General features: G+C 43.7%; 1 protein-coding gene and 1 non-coding gene across 2 annotated transcripts in view; one reads left to right on the top strand and one right to left on the bottom strand.

The window, feature by feature from the left end:
- MPP4 (MAGUK p55 scaffold protein 4) overlaps window positions 1-27,798 on the top strand; it is a 46,630-nt gene extending 18,832 nt beyond the window's left edge. Inside the window, exons 6-22 of the mRNA XM_046018195.1 lie at window positions 484-615; window positions 1,502-1,583; window positions 2,736-2,821; window positions 4,310-4,381; window positions 4,805-5,001; window positions 6,146-6,210; window positions 8,182-8,199; window positions 9,615-9,617; window positions 10,297-10,332; window positions 14,114-14,128; window positions 15,655-15,696; window positions 17,393-17,563; window positions 19,143-19,223; window positions 22,524-22,617; window positions 22,990-23,098; window positions 24,445-24,579; window positions 26,871-27,798. Coding sequence (XP_045874151.1) covers window positions 484-615; window positions 1,502-1,583; window positions 2,736-2,821; window positions 4,310-4,381; window positions 4,805-5,001; window positions 6,146-6,210; window positions 8,182-8,199; window positions 9,615-9,617; window positions 10,297-10,332; window positions 14,114-14,128; window positions 15,655-15,696; window positions 17,393-17,563; window positions 19,143-19,223; window positions 22,524-22,617; window positions 22,990-23,098; window positions 24,445-24,579; window positions 26,871-27,062 — 1,530 coding nt within the window. The 3' untranslated portion in view covers window positions 27,063-27,798. The remainder of the gene's footprint in view (window positions 1-483; window positions 616-1,501; window positions 1,584-2,735; window positions 2,822-4,309; window positions 4,382-4,804; window positions 5,002-6,145; window positions 6,211-8,181; window positions 8,200-9,614; window positions 9,618-10,296; window positions 10,333-14,113; window positions 14,129-15,654; window positions 15,697-17,392; window positions 17,564-19,142; window positions 19,224-22,523; window positions 22,618-22,989; window positions 23,099-24,444; window positions 24,580-26,870) is intronic.
- Window positions 25,798-25,899, bottom strand: LOC123951271. The gene has a single exon (XR_006820415.1). It is a non-coding gene; the product is annotated as a U6 spliceosomal RNA (small nuclear RNA).
- Window positions 27,799-27,823: the final 25 nt, after the last annotated feature.

The following is a 27,823-nucleotide window of genomic DNA, read 5'->3' as shown; positions in this document are numbered from 1 at the left end:
GGAACTCTTTGATCACCCCCTAAATCAGTAAGCTACCTTTTCTTATTCTGTCCCTCATAGTTCCTTGGGAGTCACTGACAAATGAAACTAACAAGATGTTTTGATTGCTGTCTCCCATTCTGCCTTAATTAGGGAAAACCTTACGAAAGTTATTCTGTAGTTCAAGCTTATGGGAGCACCATGGATTGGTTTGCAGGAAATGAGAAAGTGACAAAGTACATTTTAGCAGAAATGCAAGAATATCTTAGGTATCACCTAACCTCTCTGTGCCTCATCTCTTTATGAAGGAGGACAATAAATAAGCCTGCCTCACGGCATGATCGTGAAGATTGACTTAATCCACATAAAAGGCTATGCCCAGCATGCATGTGTTGGTTGTTGTGGTGATGGTGGTGGTGTGTCTTACAGAGTGTTGGCTCACCTTCTTCTAGAAGGGTGTGTCCTGTGTGTGACTTTTGTTCACCTTGTCTTCTCTGTTCCTAGGCCTTGCTCAGTGCCCATGACACCGTGGCTAAGAAAGATTTTGAACCCCTTCTCCCCCCATTGCCAGACAATATTCCTGAGAGCGAGGAAGCCATGAGGATTGTTTGCATAGTGAAAAACCAGCAGCCCCTGGTAAGGAAATCACTTCATCTTCTCAGAATGATATCGGGGCTCATGGTGAACCAGGGGTTAATTATGAGCTAAGGGTTAATTGTGAACTACATTGTCTCCTGTAGTTTAATATAATGTTAAATATTCTTGTTTGTAGTCATAGGTATATTTTGAGGCATTCAGATAACGTGGGGATCCATGATAATGGTTAGAGCATGACACCCTGATGATTTTGCCTGTGGTTTCAAACACATTATGTGTTATAATGTTTTCACAAGGAAAGACTTCTGCTTTGTGTTTTTCATTGTTGAAAAATCTGTAAGAAATAAGACTTATTTTATTTATTTTTTGGGAGAGAAAGAGAGAAAGAAAGTGAGAGCACGAGCCAGGGGAGGGTCAGCAGGAGAGGGAGAGAGAATCCCAAGCAGGCTTCACACTCAGCATGGAGCCCCTTGCAGAGCCCAATGTGGGGTTCGATCTCACAACATTGAGATCATGACCTGAGCTGAAATCAAGAGTCAGACGCTTAACTGACTGAGCAACCCAGGTGCCCCATATTTTATTTTATTATTTAACCCTCTGATGTACATAAACTTCACTAAATTCCAGTGTATTTACCTAAGTTTTTTCTCTTTATTAATTGGAAGCTAAGTGAGGCATTAATTTTTCTAAGAATAGTCTCTTTGATTAGGTTGTAATGGTAAGAGCTTTCTTTATCCTTGGAAGCATCTAGATATTCTTTTGTATCTATGTGGTGGGATAAAGGCTTTGTTTGGCCAAGGCTGAGTGAATGGCTCTGGCTGGTATACATACCCTCTTCTGACCAAACCGGAGCTATACTGAAGGAAGCCGCCAGAAGAGTGGTCATGTTAGGTAAAAGAGGGATCCCACTGTACTCTCTCCCCAGGGAGCTACCATCAAGCGCCACGAGATGACAGGGGACATCCTGGTGGCCAGAGTCATCCACGGCGGGCTGGCTGAGAGGAGCGGTAAGCTGGAGAAGCAGGGCACACGTGTGACCAGAGAAATAGGAAACCCTCAGTTGTTTGGTCTTTCCAGGGAAACCCTTCTTTCCTAACCATGGTCAAGGCTTCTATGCATGGCATTGCTCAGTTACTAAGAAGGAGGGAATAAATATTCCAGAAAATCCTGTTCCCCTCCTTCGCTGAGGCCACATTTTCATGTCCACTCGGCTTACATTCTCGTGGTAACCCAACAAGCTAATATCAGCACGCCATTCTGTAGAAAAGGAAACTGAGGCTCAGAAAGATTACGTAAGTAGCATGCCCGAGGTTGCACAGTTCGGGTCAGGATGCAAGTCCAGGTTTGCCTGCTCCATATTCCCACCTCCCGCTCTCCCCCTGGTCCTTCTGCTTTCAACAGGCATAGCTCTGCCCCACCTTGCAGTGCCCACTGCTTGCCCTTTCTACTAGTCAACCGAACCTCTTCCTTTCATTGCTACGTTTCTGTGCCTGCTGTCCTGCCTGACCTGGCACGGGCTTCATACCCCAACACTCTTAGAGCAGTGACCCCACTGCTAAGTTGGAGTTGCTAAGTCCCCCAGCCCTTCCTTTGGCCTCCGTTTTATTTTTACTTCTCTAGCACATTTGACATTGACCATAATTGTCTTGACGTCTTCATTGTCATGGGTTTCTGTTCCATGATGTCATCCTGAATCTCATCTCTTCCCTCTGACAACTGTCCTGCTTCCTTCCTGTTTCTCAAAGCTTGATCGTGACCGCCCCCCCACCGTGTTCGTCCACATTTCCTCTTAGGAGAATGCCCCACCCCATTTCCTCATCATTGATCATTTACTCATGACACTGACATCTTTTCTCTTAGTGTTATCCTTGTTTTGCAACATCAGTTTAGCAACAATGAAAATATCACCATCACTTAGTACCCGGTGAAGAGGTGTTAAAAATATAGTTCTCTGTGCTTTTGTGGAAGCGTACACTAGAATAACCAGTCTGTTGGTTAGGATTAGGATTAGTTCAGAGTACATTTTTAAATGTTAGAGCATGCTTGGGTTAGTGAGTGTGCTAAAAATCTTTGGCGTAGCTACCTCTATTTTTTTTTTTTTTTTAACCAATTTCCTTGTACCCTGTACCCTTCTTTGTTTTGTGTTCCTATTTGCCTAGGGTTGTTATATGCTGGAGACAAACTGGTGGAAGTGAACGGAGTTCCCGTTGAGGGACTGGACCCTGAGCAAGTGATCCATATTCTGGTAACAGCCTCCTGTTTGCCTTCTCAACGACTCAGTGCAAAACCGTGGCTGTCCTGAGCCTGTCTGGCCCGTGGTGCAGACATCGTAATGTGAGGGGGTTTTGGTCCCTCGGGGCAGCTTCCTTCCTCCAGACCCCCAGACTTTTCTGCTCCTGTGCAGCCCCATCCCCAAACCCACACCCCAGTCTGGTTCCTGCCAGGAGACTTCTCCTGCCAGTCTGCTCTGCCGGCCTCGGGAAGGCTGCCAGTTCCCCAGCCCATGTCCCTTGTTGTTTGGGTTGCTTCTTGGGAAACTGAGCCTGGGGTGGGCAGAGTGAGACTCTGGAGGGGAGTCCGAACCTGAGCAAACTACCCTTACTCCACCAACATTTTTATACAGCTGGAATCTATTTAATATCTCCCTTGAGGTAGCTTCGGGGTGGGAGAGAGTCTTGGGAGGCTGGCCTGTGGGGAGCGGGATTTCCTTGCTCGCCTTGCCACTGTCCTTGGTGGTTGAGACTGGGGATTTATGGCCGGATGATGGTTTCTTCTGGAAGAAACTTTTCAAATCTTTGTCTGAATCACAGTCCTAGTGGTATGTCCCTGCCATCAACCCCAAGCATACTCCAAGTGCGGGGCCTGAGGTAGATGACTATCTATCATATAGACTAGTGGTTCCCAACTGGGTTTTGAGGAATTCTAAATTTTCATAGATGTGCCTCAGGGTCTGAGATGAGACGTGATAGTATAAGGAGTATACCAAGCACCGCAATATTTCGCAAATAACCATTGCTGCAAGGTGCTGGATGGCACGAAGCCACCACGAATGGAGCTCAACAAGCTGTCAATCACAGACACACGTGGCTCCACTCAGCCATTTTGGTGGCAGCTGCACAGCCAAGATGGCGGAGCTGTGAAATCTCTGAGTAAGGACAGGGTTTGGTTCTTCTCTGGACTCACAGTGCCTGTGGCAGGAGCATTTTACTCTCTCCATCAGGCTGAGAGGTTCCCTGTCCCCTCAAAATGTGTGAGGGCTCCCTGTTCCCACAGATCTTGAGCTGTCAGTCCCCTCAGAAGACTGGGGAGCTCCCCTCTCCCCATCAGAGTGGGCTGCCTGGTGTGGGAACAGGGGCTCAGGAAGTAACTACTGACGGAGTTTTGAGGAAGGGAAGTCCAACCGAGACCTCATCTCCTTCCCCAGCATCTGTGGGAAGAAGACCTTATTGAATAAGGTTGCAAGATGGAGTGTTCCTGGGAGAGGCCGGGCCTCAGGGTAGGGCTCAGCAGGCCAGAGACTCCAGAGCCCCAGAGCCAGGCAGAAGCTGAGCTGTATTTCTTCCTGATTTCCACTTCTGCATGGTGATATTTAGCTGTTAAACCCCTGTAAAAATCTCCATGGGGGGATGTCACTCTTAACGCTGGCCACACTGTGTTGTAACTCCCTGTGTGGAACCCCAGTAACCCAGTGGACCCTGTAACTTGTTATCCTCTCCCCTTTGACGTTTTCTAGGCCATGTCTCGCGGCACAATAATGTTCAAGGTGGTTCCAGTTTCTGCCCCTCCTGTTAATAGCCAGAAGACGGTAAGAATGTACTGTGCTTCATAATCACACACAGTAAATTCTCAAATACCAGTAACGGTGACCTAATATTTTGTATCATAGTGCCCTTCTTTATAATGTGTTGCCCGTTTTTCAATACTGATGACATGAGAGGCAAATGAGTAAACAAACATGCTACAAGGAGATGGGGTACAAGAAGTTTAAAAAAATAACATCAAGAATGGGAAACACTGGAGCAAAAACTTCTCAGCACTAAAAGATTCTGTTGCCAAAGTCACTTTTTTCCATGGATCTTAGACTCAGTTAAAGAGGCGAGTTCTCCCTTTTGGAGAGTATGGGGAGACAGGACGGCAACAGTAGGTGGCGGAGTGGGGAATGGTTTTAAGTCTTGACAACCCACGGGCAAGGGTTCTTTTGATGGGGCCATTTTGCACCTGTTGTCAGGTGTATGTTCGCGCCATGACGGAGTACTGGCCCCAGGAGGATCCCGCCATCCCCTGCATGGACGCAGGGTTGCCTTTCCAGAAGGGGGACATCCTTCAGATTGTGGACCAGAATGACGACCTCTGGTGGCAGGCTCGGAAAATCTCAGACCTTGGTACCTGTGCCGGCCTAATACCTTCTAACCACCTTCTGAAGAGGTAAGAAAATTCTCACTCCTGGACTCAGGACTGAGCCTCCAGGAAATAAAATGTTTTCTCAGGCTTCTGTTACTGCAGTTAAGATGGGGTAAAGGGAGACAAGTGGATGGATAAACACATACACTGGCCTCTTAATCCAAAAGTCAATTTATCCACATACCTTAAGCATCTTAAATACCAAGGAGATTGGCTAGAAAAGAGAGATTCCATTATAAGCCTAATGGAATCATGGAAAATCATGCCAGAATCATGTTGAGAGCGTGAGAGTGAGCAGGCATGATCTGGAGATGGCCAACACCCCACCTCCGGCCCTGGAGCTGAGGCCAAGTGCACTGAGTGGTGGGCTGGAGGCAGTTCCCAGAGCCCGTGTGCCCTGTCCTCGTGTCCTTAGTCAGCAAGGTCAGGTGGCAGCTGGAAATCAGCCACCAGGAGAGTACTAACTTGAGAGACATCAGCAGAGCAGCAACGAGCCACCTCTTGAACGGTACAGGGGAGCAGCCCCCTTAGAGACCCGGGCTTGGGTTAGAGCAAGGCAAAGGGCTCACTCCCTCACAGTAGAGGCTGAAGTCAGGGAGACACTGGGAAGGGGAAGGGCTTGGGGTAGGGGTGGGTGGAGCCTGACAGGAATTAAGGGATGACCTGAGCTCATGAGATTAGTCTTGCGGCTCAGGTGGGGGCCTTGCAAGGCACCCATAGAAATGACAGCTTTACTGGCTTAGTACACAAGAAGCAAAATCCAAGTGGCTCTAAGGGAACTGGAGAGCACCCCCACCCCGGGGCAGGGTTGGTAGGGGGGGGCGGTACTGGGACAGGCCATGAAGACTCAGAGGCAATGCAAGGCAGGTGAAGCCATGGGAGAGGCAGGGGCCCCTGGGCCAGTGACCAAAGCCCTGGGGCCTGTGATCTCTCCGTCATCGCAGGATTTTTGGCAGAAGTCAGAGTTGCTCTGGAAGGATCCTGTGAGGCAGGAAACGAGTGCTGAGAAAGCCTGTTTATTTGGAGACTATTTGGGGAGGTGTTTGGAGAAGAAACCTCCATCTTCCCATGGGTGGAGGCAGCAGAATTCTAGGAAACACTGGATCTGATTCACCTGGGTTGACCTGGGTTGACTTTCCCCCCTCACGGTGTATTTCTTTGTGCACAGGAAGCAACGCGAGTTCTGGTGGTCTCAGCCGTACCAGCCCCCCAGCGGTCTCAAACCCACCATATGTGAGTGTGCTGATACCTTGAACCCAGTGTGTGCGTCATGGGGAAGCCTGCTCCTTCTCTCCCAGGGCTGCCTTCCTGCCGGGGAGAGGATCCCTAAATACCCTCCCTGCCCAGATAACCTCCTGCGGCCATCTGAAGTCCTACTCTGCACCTCCTTTCCTTTGGCTTTAGAAGACAATGCAAATAAATGTTCCTGTGTCGGTGATACCTTCCGGGATGGCTCCCCAGCTTGGAGTCCCCCGAGATCTCTGCAACTAGCATGCACGTTATAGCCATGCTGGCGAGGGAGGCATGGCGGGGAGGGTGTCAATTTCACACTCTTCAGAAGCTCTGCTGAGCAGCGATGTGTGTCTGATGAATAAACGTGAGACTGAATTATTACTTAATCAAGGCAGCTTGCTCACTAGACAGTATTATTCAAATGGCGGGGGGGGGGGGGGGTGGTTAGGAAGGCATCCATGGCGACAAATGCTTGTAAACTCCTTCCTGCCTTAATAGGTGGGAGCTGCCCTGTGGCAGCGCTCAGCGGGAACCGGCTGGGTGAGGCCCTTCAGAAATGGCCCTCACTCCCGTCCCCTGGAATGGGGGGGAGGAAGGGGATGGAGCATGGGGCTGGGGAGAGGCGCCTGGCAGGATGGCAGGAGGCTGTACGGGAAGAATGCAGACAGTAGAGTGGGTGTCACAGATGAGCCCTCGGCTAGTCCTCGGTCACTTTATTACTCGTCTCGGCCCCACATTGGGTTTTCTTTTCTTTTTCTTTTGAAACCTTGTGAGGACAACTACAAAGAGTTTTGAAAGAAGAAAACCCTCTCACGATTCCTTCGTCCGGGCAGTGTTTCCATATGGCCTGACGGATACATACCTTACAGGCTCCCGCGGACAGCCGGAGTACCGCTTCCTATCTTTTTTTAACCTAGTATTTTATGAGAAACATTGTTCATGATATGATTGTCCTAGTGGTATTTTAGTCATTTCCCCCGTGTTTTGGAAAAGGTTTTTGGGTTTTGGTTTTTTACCAAACCAGATCGAAGTGCTTCTTCAATTCGGTTTCCTACTTCATTTCTCAAAGGCCCGTGGAAAAGCTGCTGAAGCAACTGATCTAGCATGATGCCCGGGTGATGTTTAATTTGCTTGTGTAGCCTAAGTGCGATTTACATTAGACTTTTGGAAAAGTCCATCCTGAAAAGGAATTTGCAGCCCCTATTGTTATATTCCGGTATCTCTGAGTCCGAGAGCCCCAAGGACAGAGCCGCTGACTTGCCTCTGGCAGGGTTGTTTCCGATGGAGTGTGATCAGTTTCTAAACTATTATGTCATTTCTTTTCTTTTTAACTGTTGTAGATGGTGCTGCCATAGTATTATTTTGTATCTTTATGTTTAATATTACCATAGGGAGAAAATAATCTCAGGGAGAGGTTATTGAGTCCAGAGGTATAGGCAACTTTATTTAACTTTAAGGAAAAATCTGCAGATCACTATTAAAAATATATTTACTGAAGATACACATACACTTGAATTGTTGCCTTTCTGTTTTCTTCCTCCCTCCCTCCCTCCTTTCCTCCATTCCTTCCTTCCTTTCTTTCTCTTTCCTTCCCCCTTCCTCCCTCCCTTTCTTCCTCCCTCCCTTCCTTTTATTCCAGTCGAAATTTGAGTTCCTAAAATATAACGCAAGTGCAGTAACTCAGAAATGAGTAGAACACAACCCTTACAGAACTTTAGGGTGGGAAGGGAGTGGATTTGCCAGAGACAAGTTCTCCATTTCCAACAAGATTCATAAATGAATTAGTTTCTATAGGATATTTGTTTATCATTCCGTTACCAAATCTCTACCAAATTTCCATAGATTAAGCCCAGAATATCAATTGCTATAATTTTAGCACTTCACTTTTCTTATTATAAGTCAACCTGAACAACTATAGCATTAACCAATGTGCTGTCTTTTTTTCTGCTTCCATTATTTGTCTGTACCCAGCAATTTCTATGGAAGAAGGTAAGAAATGGTATTTGAAAAAAAACAAACAAAAAAACCTCACCTCCAAAGTCTTACAGAAATTTTGTATAGTTTTCGTAATTCACTTCAATGCAGTTTAGCTATTTATTAAGCTCTTCCTGTATACCTAGTAGTGTGCCAGTCACTGATATCCTAATTTGTAAAAAAGATGTCGGTAAACAGAGAGCACACATGATATAATTGTCCTAATTCTGAGGAATAGGAGAAAAGGGAGATCACATTTAGATGTAGCTCATGGTAAAAATTCAATAGAAGTTGTGACACTGATTCACTGTCTTAGACACACGGGCTTAAAAATAACCCCAGAAGGAATTGCGATCATTCCCATTTTATGGATGAAAAGATTGAGGTGGAGAGAAAGTAAGGATTTGGGGAGGTGTTGCAGGCAGCGTAGTCTGGATGGAAGCTTCCGTTTGGAAGCACTGCCTGAAGGGACAATGGAACTTCCAGTTGTTATTTCTCTCTTTCTCCAAGCCCAGACACCCAGGGGACTCATTATGATGCCAAACACACACACTCACAAAAGCAAGAAAGCAAAGTGCCATCTGCTTGCGGAGGGGGAGAGAAGGAAGAGGAGAAGTCCCCTAGCCATTCCCCTATTTCAGTTCTGAAATTAGAAAGGGCACAGGGAACATGGGCAGGCCTTTGGAGAGCCTGGGTCTCTGTGGCCTTGGTGGGTAACAAACCCACTGTCTTTGTCCGATCAGGCTACCATCCCAAGACACCACAGACTGGGTGTCTTGAACAACAGACACTTATTTTTTCACAGTTCTGAAAGCCTGACGTCCAAGATCAAGGTTCAGCGGTCTGCTTTCTGGTGAGGCTTCTTTCTGGGCTGCAGATTACTTCCTGTCCTTTTGGGCTAGGGCCCCAATAGTATGACCTCCTTCAACCTTAAAGGCCCTGTCTCCAAATACGGCTGCACTAGGGGCTGGAACTTCAACATATAAGTTCGAGAGGGATACAGATCAGTCCATAACACCTACCTGTGCCAACAGTGTGGAATCGTTGATTTTGAGAGAGTAAAGTCAGTGTCTTAGATCCCAGAGTTGCAAGTTAGAAAAATCAGGGTTCCTTGTGCTGTTTTTAGAAATTCAGTCCTGTCCTCTGTAAAACAGGAATACTAATTGTAGTTTTTCTTTGCTTAGAAAACAAAAACAAAACCACATAAGACCTCTAGTGATGTCTTAGGAACTAATAGATCAGCTGTTATTATAAAATACTGACCTGAAAAATAATCTCTCAGCAAATGGAAGGAATTGAATGGTAGCCATGGTATGCATAAGCAAAGGCCCAGAGGAGGCCTGATGATGGCTACTCTAATGAGGGCACAAGACATGTGACGGAAAGAAGTAGATAACAGCCTTCAAAGTTGGGCTTGGGCCATGTTGTAGAGGGTTTTGGATATTAGGATAGGATGGGTGGTTTTAAAAATTATATTCTCTTATCCTGTTATGGATATCTCAGCTAAAGGTACAAATAGTTAACATTTATTGAGCACTTAGCATCTGTCTGAGCTTTTCATATATTATCTCAATGAATCCTCTCTTATATGGTAGGTATTTCTACCATCTCCATTTATAGATAGAAAACTGAAGTTTTAGATAAACTAATTGGCTCACTCAAAAAGATGATGCTTTTTTTTTTTTAAGATTTTATTTACTTGTCAGAGAGAGAGAGAGCACAAGCAAGGGGAGCAACAGCAGGAGAGGGAGAAGCAGACTCCCCACTGAGCAGGGAGCCTGATGTGGGACTCGATCTCAGGACCCTGGGATCATGACCTGAGCCAAAGGCAGTCGCTTAACTGACTGAGCTACCCAGACGTCCCAGAAAGCTGATGCTTTTAAAATTTTTACCATTTTATGTTATATAGCCTTCTATACCATAGATTTTCATTTTCATTTATTACAGTGGAGTCCTTTTTTTCTCTCTCCAAGTGAGCAAGCATGAGGAATAGTTGTAAGAGTAACATTATCGTAAAATGGTCTTTCACTGACATAAGTCTATACATTGGGAATTCTGTTTGTGGCATGGATACATTTTAAGTTCTGTTTTTCCCTTTCCATCCTCTTTTAGATGACATGAAAATTGATGAGAAGTGTGTGGAAGCAGGTAACATTTCCTGTTGACAGATTTACCACCAGAAGGAATGTGAAGCGTCTTAGCTGTAGATTTTCTGAAGCAGGGCCAGCCAAATGGGGCCACAGGCCTTTCCTCTGGAAGTACTGGGTAAAATGACCCCCTCCTCTCCCGTGGTCCTGGCACTTGGAAGGGAGGCATAGCTATGAGAAGGTCTCCAGGCTCCAAACCAACCTTCTAGAAAGTGTTCAAGAAAGGAGTGTCTTGGAAATGATCACAGGAACACTTAGTAATACTCAGGTGTTGTGTTCAGTAACATTCAGGCGGAATGTCTGGAAACCGCCATGCTCTTTGTAAAATACTATGAAATATTGAAATGCCAATTTTTAAAAAGCAACATATATTTTTTGTTATTGTTTGGTAACATCTGATAGATTCTAGTATAGATAATTAGTAGTGGGTTCCAAATTTTTGAGAAATGTATGAAAACTTTTTATGTTTCTACACTTAATTTTTTTTGGAAGTTGGGAAAAGATGTCCCTCGTTTAGTGGCAGAACTAAGATTGGCTAAAGAGGGTCATGCTGGGAGACTACTGGAAAGGCTTTAGTCTGAGAGGTGAATTTGTCTTGTTTCTGGGCTCATCTAGTTTTTAGAAATTAAAGAGCAATGTGAAATCTTTAAATAGTGGCTATTTCAAAGATTCACATATACTTCCCAGAACAACTACGAAATAATGCTGACGCCATGTTTATTCTATCAAGTATACATTCTGTTTTTTTTAAAAACTTCCATCAATAGTCATTTCTTTCTCTAATTTAAATCTTATTAGGTAATATGTTCACATGCTTTAAAATTCAAAAACTACAAAAGTATAGAGTTCCTCCCTTTCCTGCTCCCCTACTCAGTTTTATTTCTTGAGGCAATAAATGCTCTCAATTTCTTGCTGATCCCTCCAGACATATTCTGTGCATATAAAAACAATGCTGTATATTTTTTTCTCCTTTCCCCACCATCATCCTCACCATTTAAAAAAAAAACACCTTTAAAAATAAAAGACTTTTTTGGTGGTACACGCTACATGCTGTTCTGTTTCTGGGTTTTTTTCCTTAGTGTTATCTGTGATTTCATCCTAGCACATAAAGAGCCTCCTCATTTGTTTTTAATAGCTTATTGGTGAGGTAAATTATTGTGCATTTATGCAATCACTTATCTGTAGACATTTGAGTTATGGCCAGTCTTTTCTATTATAAGCAGTGCTACGAGGAATAGCAAAGCAAACACATTGTCTCGCACCAGACTGAGTGTGTTCTCAGTGCACTATGGTCTGATCCAAGGACACACACTTTGGTAATGTTGCTACATACTTCAAACTGCTCTCCACATACATTCTCGTTTCTTAGTCCTTAATAGCTCTTTAAACTACTAATAAGAACTGTGGGGTTTGTTTGTTTTTTTGTGTTTTTTTTTGAAGATTTTATTTATTTAGGCAGAAACAGAGTGAGAGAGAGAACAAAAGCAGGGGGAGTGGGAGAGGGAGAAGCAGGCTTCCCGCTGAGGGGCTCATTCCCAGGACCCTGGGACCATGACTTGAGCCCAAGGCAGATGTTTAACGACTGAGCCACCCAGGTGCCCCGCTAATGAGAACTGTTAACTGATGAGGAAGTTGATTTATGTAGAATCTTTCCTTGACACCTAAACAAGCCTCTCCAGTCAAACCATTTATATACTCATTCTCCTCCCCGCTGTTGCCTATGTCCTACCCCTACAAAATCTTCAGGCAGGGAGATCCCCCCTCCCCCTGCAAGCCTTCTCACAGCAACCCTGTGCGCTGTCTGATGTCCATGGGCACTTCCTGTAACATTCTACCTTTCCCTCCCCTGAGCCTCTTTTACATTCTCTTTATTCTCTTCTATTTTATTTATTTTAAGCTCCTGCAGCACCCATGCTTGCTATTGTGCCCCACTGCTTAACACCATGGATCTCATTTAAGGTTCTAGTATGCCAGAGAGACCCATGGGCTTGGCCTTCATTTAGGAAAGAATTTCAAGAAGTTGGTGTGTCCGCAGAAGCATAGGGTTGGGGAATTAGACTATTAAAATATAGACTCAGTATGGACAGTATTATAATCACACTTTTGGTGTTTTTTTTTTTTCTCCATGGGAAACCATAGATGAAGAAACATTTGAATCCGGTAAGTAAAAAAATGAGTCTTTGGTGTTGATTTTTAAGAGTCTGTTCTACATTTTGGTTATCATTTAAACCCACATTTAGGGACATCATACAATGATTGTTTAAATGTCTCAACAGTATGGTGGTGAGATATTATACGCTTCGCCCTCATTGGTGCTTCTTATGAGGGACATTTTGGGGCTCTGTGGGATGGACAGATAGAGCTGGGAAGTATGCACGTAACCAGATAACTTCCCACTTATTTTGATTCTAAATTTCCCGTTTTCAGCTAGATAGTTGGTCTGTTTATTTGTCAGAGAGAGAGGGAGGGAGGGAGCACGAGCAGGGGGAGCAGCAGCAGGAGAGGGAGAAGCAGGCTCCACTGGACACGTGGCTCCGCCCCGTGTTCCGGACTGGTTTAATTTTTATTGCCTCTGGATCATAGTCCTCCTTTGCTCTATGTTCAACTCATTTTTCTGGAAGACAGTCTACACACGAACGCTGTGGCTGAGGCCCAGAGGTATTTGTGGCATCTGTGGACGGAGAGACGGTCCAGGGGAGTGGGTAAAGCCAGGGACTGGAGCCAGGCTGTGCCAGGAGAATCCTGCTCCGTGACTCATTACCTGTGGGTCCTCCTTCATGTCACCCCTCTACCCCACATCTAAAGCAGGAAAAATAATTTATATAAGTAAAGTGCTTAGGATGTAAGTGGTACACGAGCGCAGCTAGCATTGTTCGGCCTCTCGCTCTGGACGGGCATTCCGCAGCCACGTCTCTAATCACTGCAGAGGAACGCGTGCGGCCACCCTTGGTTACTGGGTGGTGCCCCTTCCGGACACCTCTTAGTCAAAAGATTGAGAAGCCCCTGTACCTTCTGAACCCAACTCACTGAGGAGGTCATTTAAGGAACAATGAGCCCCCAGCTGGCAGGGTTCCTAAGTAGATATCTCTTGACATTTATTCATGATGCTTAATTCTGTTACTTAGAGCTCTCAGTGGGTCCTTCTGTCTCTTCGGTTTGGGGCTCAACTCTTCTCTGAATGTGGTACCCTGTGATCTTGCATTTTTCCAGGGGGTGATAGATAGTCTAATTAGGAATGCCATTAAAACCAAAGCAATAGAGAAGATGGGTGTTTTAAGACATCTGGAAAATGCTTTGTGTTCAGTTCCCCCTGTCTCCAGTGGCCAGCTGGAGAAGGCTGTGTGTCACTGGACCCAGTGAGAGGTAAAGAAGGAGGATGCTCAGGCCAGAGTCCCTGCCTAAGGGCCACTTCACAGAACTGTGTATGGTCTCTGGGAGAGGAGAGAGGAGGCTCACAGCAGTTGCCTTCCTATAATTTCTCTCTCTCAAGCCCTATTTTGTGCTGACCAGTAAAGAGGAATCTCCCCAGACAAAAAGCCCTCAGGGAGAATGTAGATAAGTTGTAGAAGAAGTTATTGTTCCCCGAGCAGCTCAGTTGGTCCAATGAGTCCCCAGCCCCCAGCCGTGTGTCACTCATTTGCCTTGCCAGGCCTGCCGGAATTACAGCCTGCTCTAGGGGTGACCTGAATGCCTCGATTTGGGGTTGGTCTTTATTGGCTGGCCAACTTGATCTTCTCAAAGGCCTAACTTTTTCCTGTTTCTTCACTCACGCAAATATCCAGAGGAGCTTTCAGAAGGTAATTGTTTGTTTTCATGTCCTGGATAAGCCACCTGGAGCTATAGTTAAGATCCTTCAGTGCTTCAATGTGTGTGGGTGACAGGATACATTTTTTTTTTAAAGATTTTATTTATTTATTTGACAGAGAGATCACAAGTAGGCAGAGAGGCAGGCAGAGAGAGAGGAGGAAGCAGGCTCCCTGCTGAGCAGAGAGCTTGATGTGGGGCTCCATCCCAGGACCCTGAGATCATGACCTGAGCCGAAGGCAGAGGCTTAACCCACTGAGCCACCCAGGCGCCCTGACGGGATACATTTTAAGATAATATATTTTAAAGGTGAAATCAGTGATGAGATACTCAATTTCATAGAAAAATATCTAAAAATGAACAATGAAAGTAGTTAAGCTATCAATATATCCTGAATTGAGCGCTTCCATAAGAGACTCTTAACTGCAGAGAACAAACTGAGGGTTGCTGGGTGGGGGGGATGGGTTAGAGGGGGGATGGGTATCAAGGAGGGTACTTGTGTTGAGAACTGGGTGTATATGTAAGTGATGAATCACTAAATTCTACTCCTGAAACCAATGTTACACGATATCTTAGCTAAGTAGGATTTAAATAAAAATTTGAAAAAGAAAAAAAAAATCCAGAAAAAACCTTACCGACATATTTGTTAGAAAAATGTGCTTACTTATCAGAAGATGGGATTGATATTGGTGTGTTTTCTTTGTATTTTAAAATCTATGTTTTAAGAAAAGTTAAGAAGAAAAGGTTGTATATGTTAATTCATTCTACAGACAATGGCTCTTTATATATTTCAATGATCAGAACAGAGTTGCTTAAGTGAAAAGGAACATATGTTTGTAAAAAGTAATTTGAAAATGATATTTTTATAACAGCTTTTTTTTCCTGGAGTTTTAAGAATTTTTCTGAGACCCCAGTAGAAGCAGAGGTAGAGTTTAAATCAGTTCTAGGTGCTTCAGTCCCCCTGGGAGCAGTGTTCCTCACCCTTGTCCCTCGGATTCCTGGACAGTCAGACACAATTGGCAACTGTAGAGCAAATACTAATTTTGTACAGAATAAGTCATTTTATCAGGGAGAAAATAAAAACCCATCTTTAACAAAAGGACTAATTATAGGTCCTGCAGAACACCATTTCTACAGTTGAAGCGAAAGCCAGTTTACCTGTTTCCTTCTTTAAGTCAGTTTTCTTTGGGCCTGTTTAACAATGTATACCTAATTTTTATTTGTTTTTACTGTGAGTCAGTGTCTTTCTTGTCACTTTAAGCCAGCCTAAAATAGTTTTTGTTTCAGTTATGCTTGACGGAATATATTCAGTGTTTTGGTAAAATTCTGAAGAGTTTTCACATAGTTTGGTGCATGAGAGACTGGAAAATGGCAAGAAAACATTCAAGATGAATTCAGCTGTGCTGACTTCTACTGAAATGTGTCAATTGTAGATCTGAAGATAATTTCATGCCTCTGTTCTAAGTAAACTTCTCCTTCTCCTTCACATATTCTGTTCCTGCCATTCTCTGTGTTCCAGACAAGGAGGAATTTGTTGGCTCTGGTCAGAAGTTCTTTATCGGTAGGTAATGATTAATAAGAGGTCGGTCATTGTCACTTGTCAAGTTTTATTCACACCATCTTGACTCTTCTGGAAGCTTTCTTTTGCTGGTGAACATTTCCAGACTTGTTCTTTGTTCTGCTTTCCCTCTATCCTCCAACTCCTTTTTTGGATCAATATTCTGCTGGGTTGATCATTCATTACAATTCGTCTGTTTTCCACTGGATATGTCTTCATTATTCATTACAAATCTTTGGTTCTCTTCCGGACTGTTCCATGACATACTTACGTTACTCAAAAGAGACTCATTCTGACTACTAAACTTGATTTTGATGGCCACATTTCTGTCAACTGGGCAGAGCTTTCTGAAGTACCCACTTAAAGGCTCATGCAAACCCATGCTGAGCCTCCTCCGAGAGACAGCAGGGTCTGTAAAGTGAAATGTTGGTTCCTCAGGCCTGAATATACATTGGAATCGTTGAGAGAGCTTTAAAAACAAAACAAAACAAAAACCCATGAGGCCACTTTTCTGCATCCCTTCGGAATAACTCAGCCCCAATGGCATTAGGTAGGCCAAAGGAGCAGGTGTACACAAAGGTGGAGAAGCAGCAGCCTGGGGAGGGGCATCACGGAACCATGTGAGGAGAGCATTTGTGCGGGAACGTTGTTGACTGGTACAGGTTGTCAGGGCCAGAGCAAAGTGAGGAGGACTGTGGCCATCACTTGGGCTCTGACACCTCGCAGCCTCTACCAAGCTGGCGTCGTCACCTCGCGTGGGCTCTGACACTTTCTGTGAGGTTGCCAGTACCACTTGTCCCTCGTCCTGCTCAGGTGCTCGCGCCAACACAGTAAGTAAATGTACTGAGGACGGTTAGTCAGGTTTCTCCGTGTTTCATGCGGCAAGGGTGGGGACAGGCGGCTGGAATGGGTCGTGTGGTGTTGAGCTGGCATTGTGAGTTTGGTGTGAACTCATGGTGTTCGAGGTAAATATATAGTACGTGTGTGCATGTGTGTGTGTTTGTGTGTTTGTGTATACACAAAGAGTCCTGAGCTCTGCCTCGGGGAAGGACCTGGGAACAGCCGCAGAGGACTTCCTCAGAAACATAACCATGTCACACCCCTTTCTTCACCACCCAGTGACTTCTCAGCCCACTTGAACCACAATCCAACACCGGGCTGGAGCCTCCACCACCTCCCCTGCTTCCCCTCCAGCCCCATTTCCCACCATTCTCCCCCTGCTCACCACCCCGCCCCGCTCGGGCCTCCTTGTGCTCCCCCCCCCCCCCATTCCCCAGCCCTCCTTTCTCTGCACCTTAGCACTTGCTGTTCCCTTAGCCTGGGTTGCTTTTCCCCCAGACGCCCGGCTCCGGGGCTTCACTCTCCCGCCGCTCAGCGTCAGCTTTCCACGCGCACTTTGCTCCAACCACCTGCGTGAGGAAGCACCGCCATCGCTCTCTGTCCCCAGATGTGTTTACTTTTCTCTCTCCTCCTCCGTGAAATGTAAACGTCAGGAGGAAACAGGTTGGAGGTGATGGGCCCCCGGGGGCCCTGGGTGCCGCCGAGGCAACACGGGCCGTCCTGCTCTTCCGCCTTCGGGCGGCCTCGAGGACGCTCGGTCGCACTTGCCCACGGCAGCCCCCGGAGGCTCCGTCAGGCGTGGCGGGGGCCGAGCGGTCTCCTGCGGGCCCTGACGTCCCGTGCCTTCCCACCCTCGCAGCTGGCTTCCGCCGCAGCATGCGCCTCTGTCGCCGCAAGTCGCACCTGGGCCAGCTGCGCGCCGGGCTGGGCGCTGCGGGCGGCGGCCTCCCCGCAACCGGCGCCCCGTACGAGGAGGTGGTCCGGTACCAGCGGCGCCCGTCGGAGCAGCACCGCCTCGTCGTGCTGGTCGGTACGTCCCTGCCCGCAGAGGCGCTCCGCCTCCCCAGTGCGCTTCTCCTTCTCCACCGGGCAGTTTGGCGCTGGGCGTGGTGGCAACAGCAGCATTCTTTAGCGACTGCCATATAAACACCTAAAAATAAACAACCCTGTTTTATATGTAAGTGTTTATTTTATTTTTCTAAAGATTTTATTTATTTATTTGACAGAGAGAGATCACAAGTAGGCAGAGGCAGACAGAGAGAGAGGAGGAAGCAGGCTCCCTGCTGAGCAGAGAGCCTGACGCGGGGCTCGATCCCAGGACCCTGAGATCATGACCTGAGCCGAAGGGAGAGGCTCTAACCCACTGAGCCATCCAGCCGATGTAGGTGTTTATGAATAAAACCGTGGTCCCGTGCCTTTATTGAGGACAGAGGAACGTCGTATGCTCGGTATATGTGTACCTACCGGGGTAATAACAGGCTGTATTATGATGAAGCTTGTCTTTCTTTTTAAAACCTGTTCAGAGTTCACTTTGTAAGCGTAGGTGAGTTGCCCCCCAGACTCTATTATCAGCCTGTATCAGAAACAAGAATCCTTAAGATCTATTTCCCTACGACATTTGTAATCACCTTCTGTAGAACAGTGTTTGGAGTCTTTTGCACTATGTCTCTGTGTCTCTTGCCGCGGAGTGAGGCAAGCACAGTGCTGGGGGCACCTGCTTTCACCAGCGCGAGCTCTGCAGAGCTGCCCCTGCCAAAGTAGTAAGGCCGGTCTTGGCGTGTCTGCGCATGTTCCAACTGTGACCAAGGGAGGACGCTGTAGAGCACAACAGTGAACCTTGCAGCCAGGCCCGGCTGCCCCATCGGCAGGGCTCCGTGCAAACAGAAAATGCTAGAGCTTATGATGAACATTCCGGGGCACCTGGGTGGTACAGTGGGGTAAGAGCCCCGCTCTTGGTTTCAGCTCAGGTCCTGATCTCAAGGTTGTGAGATGGAGCCCCGCCTTGGGTTCTCCGCTGGGCATGGAGCCTGCTTAAGATTCTCTCTCCCTCTGCCCCTCCCCCTTGTGCTCTCTCGATCTCTCTCTGAAATAAATAGACCTTAAAAAAAATAAAAAGTTTAACATTTCAATATGGCAAAGGAAGCGCATTACGCCTAAGCACAGACCCTACGTAACTGCGTGAAGTTAGCCCCGACTCGGGTTAGACACGGGGCGCTGACTCACAGAACCAGTAATTCGAGGGGCTGATCTCTGGGTTGTGATGTGATAAACACTTCGTTTGTCGGGAAAGGTAGATTGTCTCAGATTATCTGAAACGAAGCCAGACAATTCTCTGAGTGCCCAACATTAGATTGCTTCGCTGGGGTGACCGGTTCCTGCAATTCCCCAGCTGATTTCTGGGATGTGGAAGAAGTGTGGGTTACTCCCTGGGTCCCCAGGAAAATTCCCAAGAGCTTTCCGGAATTGTTTCCGTTTGTGAAAAGATATGTAATTTTCTGAAAAACATTTGCTCTCCGATGTCTTCAGTAGAAGAACTGAAATGATTATGCCACCACACAATTATATTTATCCACGTCTAATGATTTCTGTATGTGGCTTTTTGTGTTTAGGACCTTCTGGTGTTGGAGTCAATGAACTAAGAAGACAACTTATTGAACTTAATCCTGAGCATTTCCAGAGTGCTGTGCCGCGTACGTGTGCCTTTTCTTTCCTAGCGGTTCATGTTTTGGTCAAACTGTCTTTGCCTCCGCATATGCACTGATCTCACTTAACTATGCCATACCATCTTCATTGTAAAAATAAGACACAAGGGATAGTCCTTATACAATATTTTGAACTATATTTATTTTAATAAGAGGGAATTGGTTCATGGCTCTGTTGCCGCCAGCAAGGCTTTTAAAAGGTGACTGTCTCTTTTCCATTTCTTAACAATCATATAGATGACCCTTCAGGAAAACTAACAATATTTAGTAATAATAGCTAAGTCAAAATAGTACTTACTATCTTCCAGGCACTGTGCTTGGCTCTTTAAATGCCCTATCTTATCTTTTAAAATTTTAATATATGCAGAGGTAATTTTATGTGAACTGTGTGATCATACCATCCACGGGAGGAAAGAACACGTGCATGTGAGTGCTTTCCCTTCATTTCAGTTCCAGAGAGGAACTTAGAGAAGCCAACAGAAAGCTTAGTATTGTTCCCTGCAGTTTAGGGGACACAGAAGACTGGTGTCAGAATTATACTTGAAAAATCTAAAGAATTTAGAGTGGCCAGAGGCTGTGGTTTGGGAATTTGCTGCCCTTTTAGAGCTCACAAATGACGAGCTGGAATTAAGATGGATTTGAGATACTCGGTGGTGGTGGCGGTGGTGGTAGGGTTTGCTGAATAACCCATGCGTCCTCCAGGAGAGCAGAGCCACATTTAAATGTCTGCCAAGTCTAAAAGAAACCTGTAGTATCCGGCATCAGCATCAGCATCGTTTTCCTGCTCTTTCCTCTCCTCTCTGCACTCTAACCTTGGACAGATATAAAACTGGGGAGGAACAGTAGAAAGGCAATGAAAGGGAAGGGAAGAAGTGAATCCTACTTCCTTTCCTGACTTCTCGCTTCTCTGGCTGCAACTTTTGTGGCTGCAGCAAGTCTGAGCCAGATGTGGGGAGGAGGAGAAGCCCAAAATCGAAATGAAATTCAAAATTTTGATTATTATATGGGAATGGAATTTCATTCCTTTCTTTATTATTTATAATATAGAAATATATTTAATATAAATTATACTAAATATATAAATATAATAAATTTACTATTACTTTCAGACTGTGTTTTATGGCACAGATGATATTGGCTCTTTTTTTTTTTTTTTAAACTAAGAGTAATCAGAAGAGTCATGGTAACTGCTAGATTTTCATCCAGAGCCAGAGGAAGGTCTTGTCCCACAGAAGGCAGTAGGTGACAGAAAATGTTGCCTTATGGTCACATACCTTAGCTTGTGCTTTCCAAACACTGTTCACACACGTACAAATGGGCATTGATCTCCAGCACACAAACTACAAAAAGAAAGTGCCATTTGTCAAGAAGGCAGATAAAAGTAAAATTTCCACAGAACATAGAAGAATTGTAAGAAGTATGGCTAGCCATCCTTCAAGGTGAGAAAATGTTGCTCATATTTTGCTTTTTAAACTGAGTGCATAGTTTTTAATTTAAGAGGAATACCTCTAGTTATGCACCCATTCACAGATTTTTAACCCACCGTATAAAATATAGATAGAACCACAGAGGAGTCATCTTGGGTTTATATTTACGTAGTTTATTATAACCTGAGAGCCATAGTGTTTTACTGGGATTTCTTTTCTATACGAAGCTATAGGAGAAGTGGCATAACTGTAGGAACTGTAAGGATCTGCCGAGAGGTTTGCATAAAGAACAAAACCAGGGGGGCGCCTGGGTGGCTCAGTGGGTTAAGCCGCTGCCTTCGGCTCAGGTCATGATCTCAGGGTCCTGGGATCGAGTCCCACATCGGTCTCTCTGCTCAGCAGCGAGCCTGCTTCCCTCTCTCTCTCTCTGCCTGCCTCTCTGTCTACTTGTGATCTCTCTCTGTCAAATAAATAAATGAAATCTTAAAAAAAAAAAAAAAAGAACAAAACCAGGGCGTCTGGGTGGCTCAGCTGGTTGAGCACCTCTCTTGGTTTTGGCTCAGGTTGTGATCTTGGGGTCACGAGATCAAGTCCTGCATTGGCTCTGCACTCAATGTGGCGTTTGCTTGAGATTCTTTTCCTCTCCCTCTGCGTCCCCACCCCCCACAACTTGCCTGTGCACGTGTACACTCTCTCTCTCTAAAACGAATGAATAAACTCCTTTAAAAAAAAAAAAGAAAAAACAAAAATGACCCTCAGATGACATTTGCCTTTTGAGTCTCTTGAATGTTCGTAAGTCTTTCCTCATTTAGGGCCTATTTCAAGCTCCTACTTGGTCATTCCCGTGTGCTGGTATTATCACGTGTTCATATATTTCATTCTTAAACTTTGGCAAATGCAAAGACACCATTTTTCAATGAACATGGAGAAATTGTGGTAATGCAGATTAACGGACTACCAGCTTTGCAATATACGTAGGACCCTGGGTTGGAACTGTGTTTTGCTCATCTTTGTGTTCGAAGAACCTAACATAGCTGGAACAGAGGGAGTCGGTGCACATTCATTGAATAAATGGGTGAGCAGATAATGCATCACTTTTAGTTACTCAGTGAGCTCCTGTTTCTGTATCAAGTACTATTTAAGTTGGAGAATATATAATTAAAAAAAATAGGACTGAATTCAGACTCCACCAGTCTTTCCCTTCTGGAGATCCCCCCAAATTAATCACCCTTTCACTGAACCATCAATACATTGGGGCAAGACTGCAGACTGTCATGGGGTCTCTCCATTTCAAATCAGAGACAATCTGGTGTAGCAGAAAATACTAGTCTAAGAGGAGTCAGAACAGCTAGGTTCTTGTTTGCAACTTTGCTTTTCATTAGTCTGTATGCACAAGCAAGTTAGTGACTCTCTAAAGTCTTCAGTTATTTATTAGTAAACTTTGGATAATAGTGTTTCATCTGGCTACGTGTGTGACAAATGAAACGGGATCTTGGGACATGCACTTGCTACACAGAAGATATCTGTGAGGCCTTTAGGCCTCACACATCATTCACTCATACCTGCCTTGAAGTAAGAGCTGGTACCCCTTAGGACCTTCCCACCTGGCTTAACACCTGACACATTCATGTCCACACTATGAGCCTTTAAAAAAGGTTTCTAGATGAACTGGTTTTGAGGTGAGAACTTCTTTCTTATCACCAATTCAGGATCTCTCTTTTTGGTTCTAACATTTTATTTATCTGTTTATGTATTCCTTTATTTATATTGATTGGACATCATTATCCAAATGCATATTGGTACTAAATCAAAACATTTTGTAGATTCTAAAGCTTTTAAAAAAAATTCCATATTTTGATAGATACCACTCGCTCCAAAAAGAGTTATGAAATGGATGGACGTGAATATCACTATGTGTCAAAAGAAGTATTTGAAAGCCTCGTGTATAGTCACAGGTAAGCTAGACATTCAGAATCTGGTTCTCCCCTTTGGTTATTTTACCTTCAAAAGAGATCCACTATTTTTATGCGTTATCCAAAGCTCCCAGGATAATTCCTTTTGTTTCTGAAGAGTTAAGCAAGGAAATGTAAACTGATACACTTGTACACTAATCCATTGGGTTTGGAGTGGGAGCAGAATTGAATTGCAAATTTAGAGACTTGGAGAAAGAGTTAAGTCCTAGATCTCCTAACATTTTTTTTTTCTCCTGTTGATTTTCCACTCATTCTTCTTGTGCTAGCAAAGTCCACGTATTTATATCCTATGTTACTACTAGTAATATTTTACTGGTAGCAAGAGTTCTCGTTTTCCTTGTGGCACGCTTGCAGGATGCTCGAGCATGGTGAGTACAAAGGCCACTTGTATGGCACCAGTGTGGACGCTGTTCAAACAGTCCTTGATGAGGGAAAGATCTGTGTCATGGACTTAGAGCCCCAGGTAGGTCTGTGTGGAGCATTTCCCACCTGCCCAAGGTAATGCATGAATGTCGTGTGTTTTGTGCACATGCTGTAGGCTGAGGTTGAGACATTTTATTCTGTTAGTCTTTTAGGGATAAGACCACTTCCCATATCTAAGGGCCAGGATCACACATGAGGGAACATTTTGCCAATATCTTGTCTTTAGTTAGGAAAGAAGTCTTGCTTCTCACATACCAAAAGAGAACTGAGCTGGTGGCTATAAAAAAGTTAGAATCTTGCTTTGACCTTGATCGCAAAGGTATCAAGGACATTGGCAGGGGGAAAAAGATGTTGCCTGACACCAGGAGGGGAGGTTCCTGTGTGGTGGCATCTACAGCTACCTCTATGAGACTATATGTGGGATGGGGCAGACGTGAGCATGTTAAGATAAAGAGTATCCAGTAGGGGGGCCTGGGTGGCTCAGTGGGTTAAAGCCTCTGCCTTTGGCTCAGGTCATAATCTCAGGGTCCTGGGATCGAGCCCTCCATCAGGCTCTCTGCTCAGCAGGGAGCCTGTTTCCTTCTCTCTCTGCCTGCCTCTCTGCCTACTTGTGATCTCTGTCTGTCAAATAAATAAATAAAATCTTAAAAAAAATAAAGAGTACATAATGTGTACGCTCCATTTTCTTGATCCTTGTATTTTGGGGTTTTTTTGTACTCATTTAAAAATATACCACATGCACTAAAGAGAATCAGGAGATAAGACAGCTGTTCTTCCTTGAATCAAAGCTGGTGGTCAGTGTGAAGGTGTCAGTAGTATCCAATATAAGATAATAACAAGAGGAAAGGGAAGTGAGAGTGAAACAGAACTGATCCACCTGTAGAGTGTCTTTGTGCCATGAAGTTATGTATAGAATCCTATTCTCAGATTTCATTAGGGTGTCATGACTAGTAAGAGGAAGAGCCAGTTTAAACTTAATTTTGATTCTAGAACCTTCTCTCTTAATTATTAAAATATTTATTTTTAGATTTGAGGACTTGGGGACAAAGGAGAATTAATAAAATAAATTAGCTAAAAATAATTGCTGATTTCTGTTCTTAGAAATTTTGAGAATGTTCGTGTTGACTCTAAGAACTTAAGACTTCTATTTTTTTTTTTTTTAAGATTTTATTTATTTATTTGACAGAGAGAGGTCACAAGTAGGCAGAGAGGCAGGCAGAGAGAGAGGAGGAAGCAGGCTCCCTGCAGAGCAGAGAGCCCGATGCGGGGCTCGATCCCAGGACCCTGAGATCATGACCTGAGCCAAAGGCAGAGGCTTAATCCACTGAGCCACCCAGGCGCCCCAAGACTTCTATTTTTAAATGTGCACTTAATTTTTCTGTGTAGGGTATTCAATTAGCTCGAACCCAGGAACTGAAGCCCTATGTCATATTTATAAAGCCATCTAGCATGAGCTGTATGAAGCAATCTCGGAAAAATGCCAGGATCATTACAGACTACTTTGTGGACATGAAGTTCAAGGTAAGATACAGAAGAAATAGATGAATGTATTTTTTTTTTCCCAGTAAAAACTCACTGTATTGTTTCTACAGCATCCCTACATTAAGGAATGTGATTTTTGTTTCTAATTAAAAACGCCCTTACAATTTACCCATTTTACTGGACATGATTTATAGATATTAAATAAAGTTTAATAAATGCTATGCTGCTGCTCTTATTTTTTTCTTTTTTCTTGTCTAGCTTAAAAAAAAAAAAAAGAACTCCAACCACAGTTTGCAAAACCACATGGAAATTGGGTGTGCATGAGATTGACATTTGCGTTTTATTATTTAGAGTATGAAAAAGTTTGAGAATTTACTTTAAAAAAGTGAAGGGGGAGGCTGGGTGGCTCAGTCAGTTAAGTGTCTGTGCTTGGTTCAGGTCATGATCTGGGTCCTGGGATGGAGCCCCCACCCCATTCCCTGCTGAGCAGGAATCTTCTTCTCCCTCTCCTTCTGCCCCTCTTCCTGCTTGTGCTTACTCTCTCTCAAATAAAGGAATAAATAAATAAAATCTTTTAAAAAATTCTGTAGTGAATATATCTTATCTGTAATATAAGGTATCTATATAAAATATATTTCTAAATGCAAACGTGTTAATGATGATGGAAATTATATAGGGCCTGGGACAGGTGGGATCAGTGAATTCTTTCTAGAATAGGTTATTTTTTCCAGTTTTTTAAAAATTAAATCCACCTTAACTATTTTAAATCATCATAAACATTCAGCAAGATGTATAAATCTTACGTGTAACAGCTGAATGAATTTTTACGCGTGCCTGCACCCAGATGACCATCACTTAGATCAAGATATTACATTCACTTATTTGTGTGTGTGTATGTTGAAAAACACATAAGACACAAAAATTACCATCCTAACCATTCTTTTTTTAAAGATTTTATTTATTTATTTATTTGACAGAGAGAGAAAGAGAGAGAGAGAGAGAGAGAGACAGAACACAAGCAGGGGGAATGGGAGAGGGACAAGCAGGCTTCCCGCTGAGCAGAGATCCTGATGTGGGGCTCGATCCCAGGACCCTGGGATCATGACCTGAGCCGAAGGCAGACACTTATCACCAGAGCCACCTAGGCTCCCCCAGTCCTAACCATTTTTAACTGTACAGTTCAGTAGTGTTAAGTATGTTTACATTGTGAAACAGATCTCTAGAACTTTTTCATCTTATAAAACTGAAATTAAACATCACAAATGTTTATACATCACAACTTTGCATGTCTTCCTTGCATAGGGTCCATGTTAATCTGCATTGTTTCCAATTTAATACATGTGCTGCTGAGGTGAGCAAGAGGTATATTTATATAATCCCCTGTTATTAATTCTATCTTCATAATTCTTGTGATTACTCTATGAAAGTCTGATTCTTTAGTTTGTATTTCAGACAGTGGAGTCCATGGATATATTCTCTGAATCTTATGGGCATTTACAATTGTGTTCTCATTTTTAAGGTGATCTAAACAAATTAACTAAATTGTTTCTGGGTCACGAGCATGGTCATCTTATAAAGGAATACTGTCACAACATTTCAGTGCCTGCATTTGTATATGTGTTTATGACTGTACGGGCAACAAGTTGTACTATTTTAATTGTTATAGACAAATAAGAAAATAACAGCAATGAGTTTAATGCATAGTGTCAAATGAAGGTCAGCTGACCGTCATTAAATGAGCATTTCACAATAGTGGAAATAGACAATATTAAAGGTGAATTAGGTCATGTCATCATGAAAGCAAAGGACAATTAGGGTATATATAATCCAATAGAACCAGGTCATACCATACTCATGTTGAAAGTGGCAAAATAATGTCATTCTTACCAGTATTTAATTTCAGGAACTGTTATTTTACCTTATAAAAGTTCACCTTTGAAATTTATGTATAAGTTTTATATTCAACTGATAAATTTTTTCCTTTTCCTTTTTCTTTCTGTTTCTTTTTTTTTTGTTTCATTTTGTTTTATACAGTTTGAAAGCTTCGAGTGTTTAGGTAATAGAATAAGATAATTTAAGTCCAAATGGGAAGTTGAGGGGATTGTTCGGGCTACCATTTCTTTGTTTTGCAAAACCTTGACTAGGGAAACATTAAGTAAGACTAAAGATAGAAAACATAAATTTTGTGGTTTAGAATAGAGGACATTTATTTGACCTAAGTGTTTTTATCAATAGCTTCACAACTGAGCATAACAGCAAAACAAATCGTGTATCGTTTCTATATATCTCATTAAGTCTGTGCTATCCATATTTTTCTACCTTTCATGAAGGATGAAGACCTACAAGAGATGGAGGATTTAGCCCAAAAAATGGAAGCACAGTTTGGCCAATTTTTTGATCACGTGATTGTGAATGACAACTTGCAAGATGCTTGTGCCCAGTTGGTGTCTGCCATTCAGAAGGCTCAGGAGGAGCCTCAGTGGGTACCGGCAACATGGATTTCCTCGGATACTGAGTCTTAAGGAAGGCCTCCTGCTTAATGCTGGAGTTTTAACAATATTCATCTATTACAGAGCTCTGGAGTAACAGCTGCAATCTGAAACAGTAGTATTTGCCCCAGTATAGTATATGCAGATGTAAACGTGGTGCAATTTATTAATCTTATTTGAAAAAAAATATTTGCATTGTATACATATAGAGTTACCTTCTTGGCTTTCAGGGAAAAAAAAATGTTTTCCTTTACCTCATGTGAAGCAATGATAAGAATACAAACAATGTTAAGCCACTGAGTATGAAAACCTTTTATAGATTTTGTATGGTCTTTGTACAATTCAGATAAGAGAGCTTCCCTAAAAAAAATAAGTCGTACTTAATTTCAGAAACTGTATTTAATCTCATGAAATTTCTGTTTTATGAAAATGGCTTTTCCAAAAAGTGCCTACTTGACTGACTCGGTAAGAAAAAAGAATTAAGGTACACATTTCACATCTAACACGAAAACTTACAGAAATGGCCCTGCCCTCATCATTTATACATCAGTTCTACAAGGAAAAAATTATTCTTCTGATCAGAGTTGTAACAATCATTAATTTGCCTAAAAGCCATGCCTAAATTAGGAAAGGACAATTGACTTTAGTCCTAGAGACTCATATCTGAGAAAAACATAAGATGAGAACGCTATTCCAGGAAGTCTTTCTTTTTTTTCTTCCTTCGGTCTTGAGACTTCCAGTCAATCTTGCTGCCCCTGTATCTGTCTTCTGCATCATTCTGTAATGTTCCCCAT

This window comes from Meles meles, chromosome 9 (assembly GCF_922984935.1).
Source record: "Meles meles chromosome 9, mMelMel3.1 paternal haplotype, whole genome shotgun sequence".
NCBI classification, from domain to species: Eukaryota; Metazoa; Chordata; class Mammalia; order Carnivora; family Mustelidae; genus Meles; species Meles meles.
The sequence above is the reverse complement of the archived record's forward strand: the minus strand, read 5'-3'. Positions and strand labels throughout refer to the sequence as shown.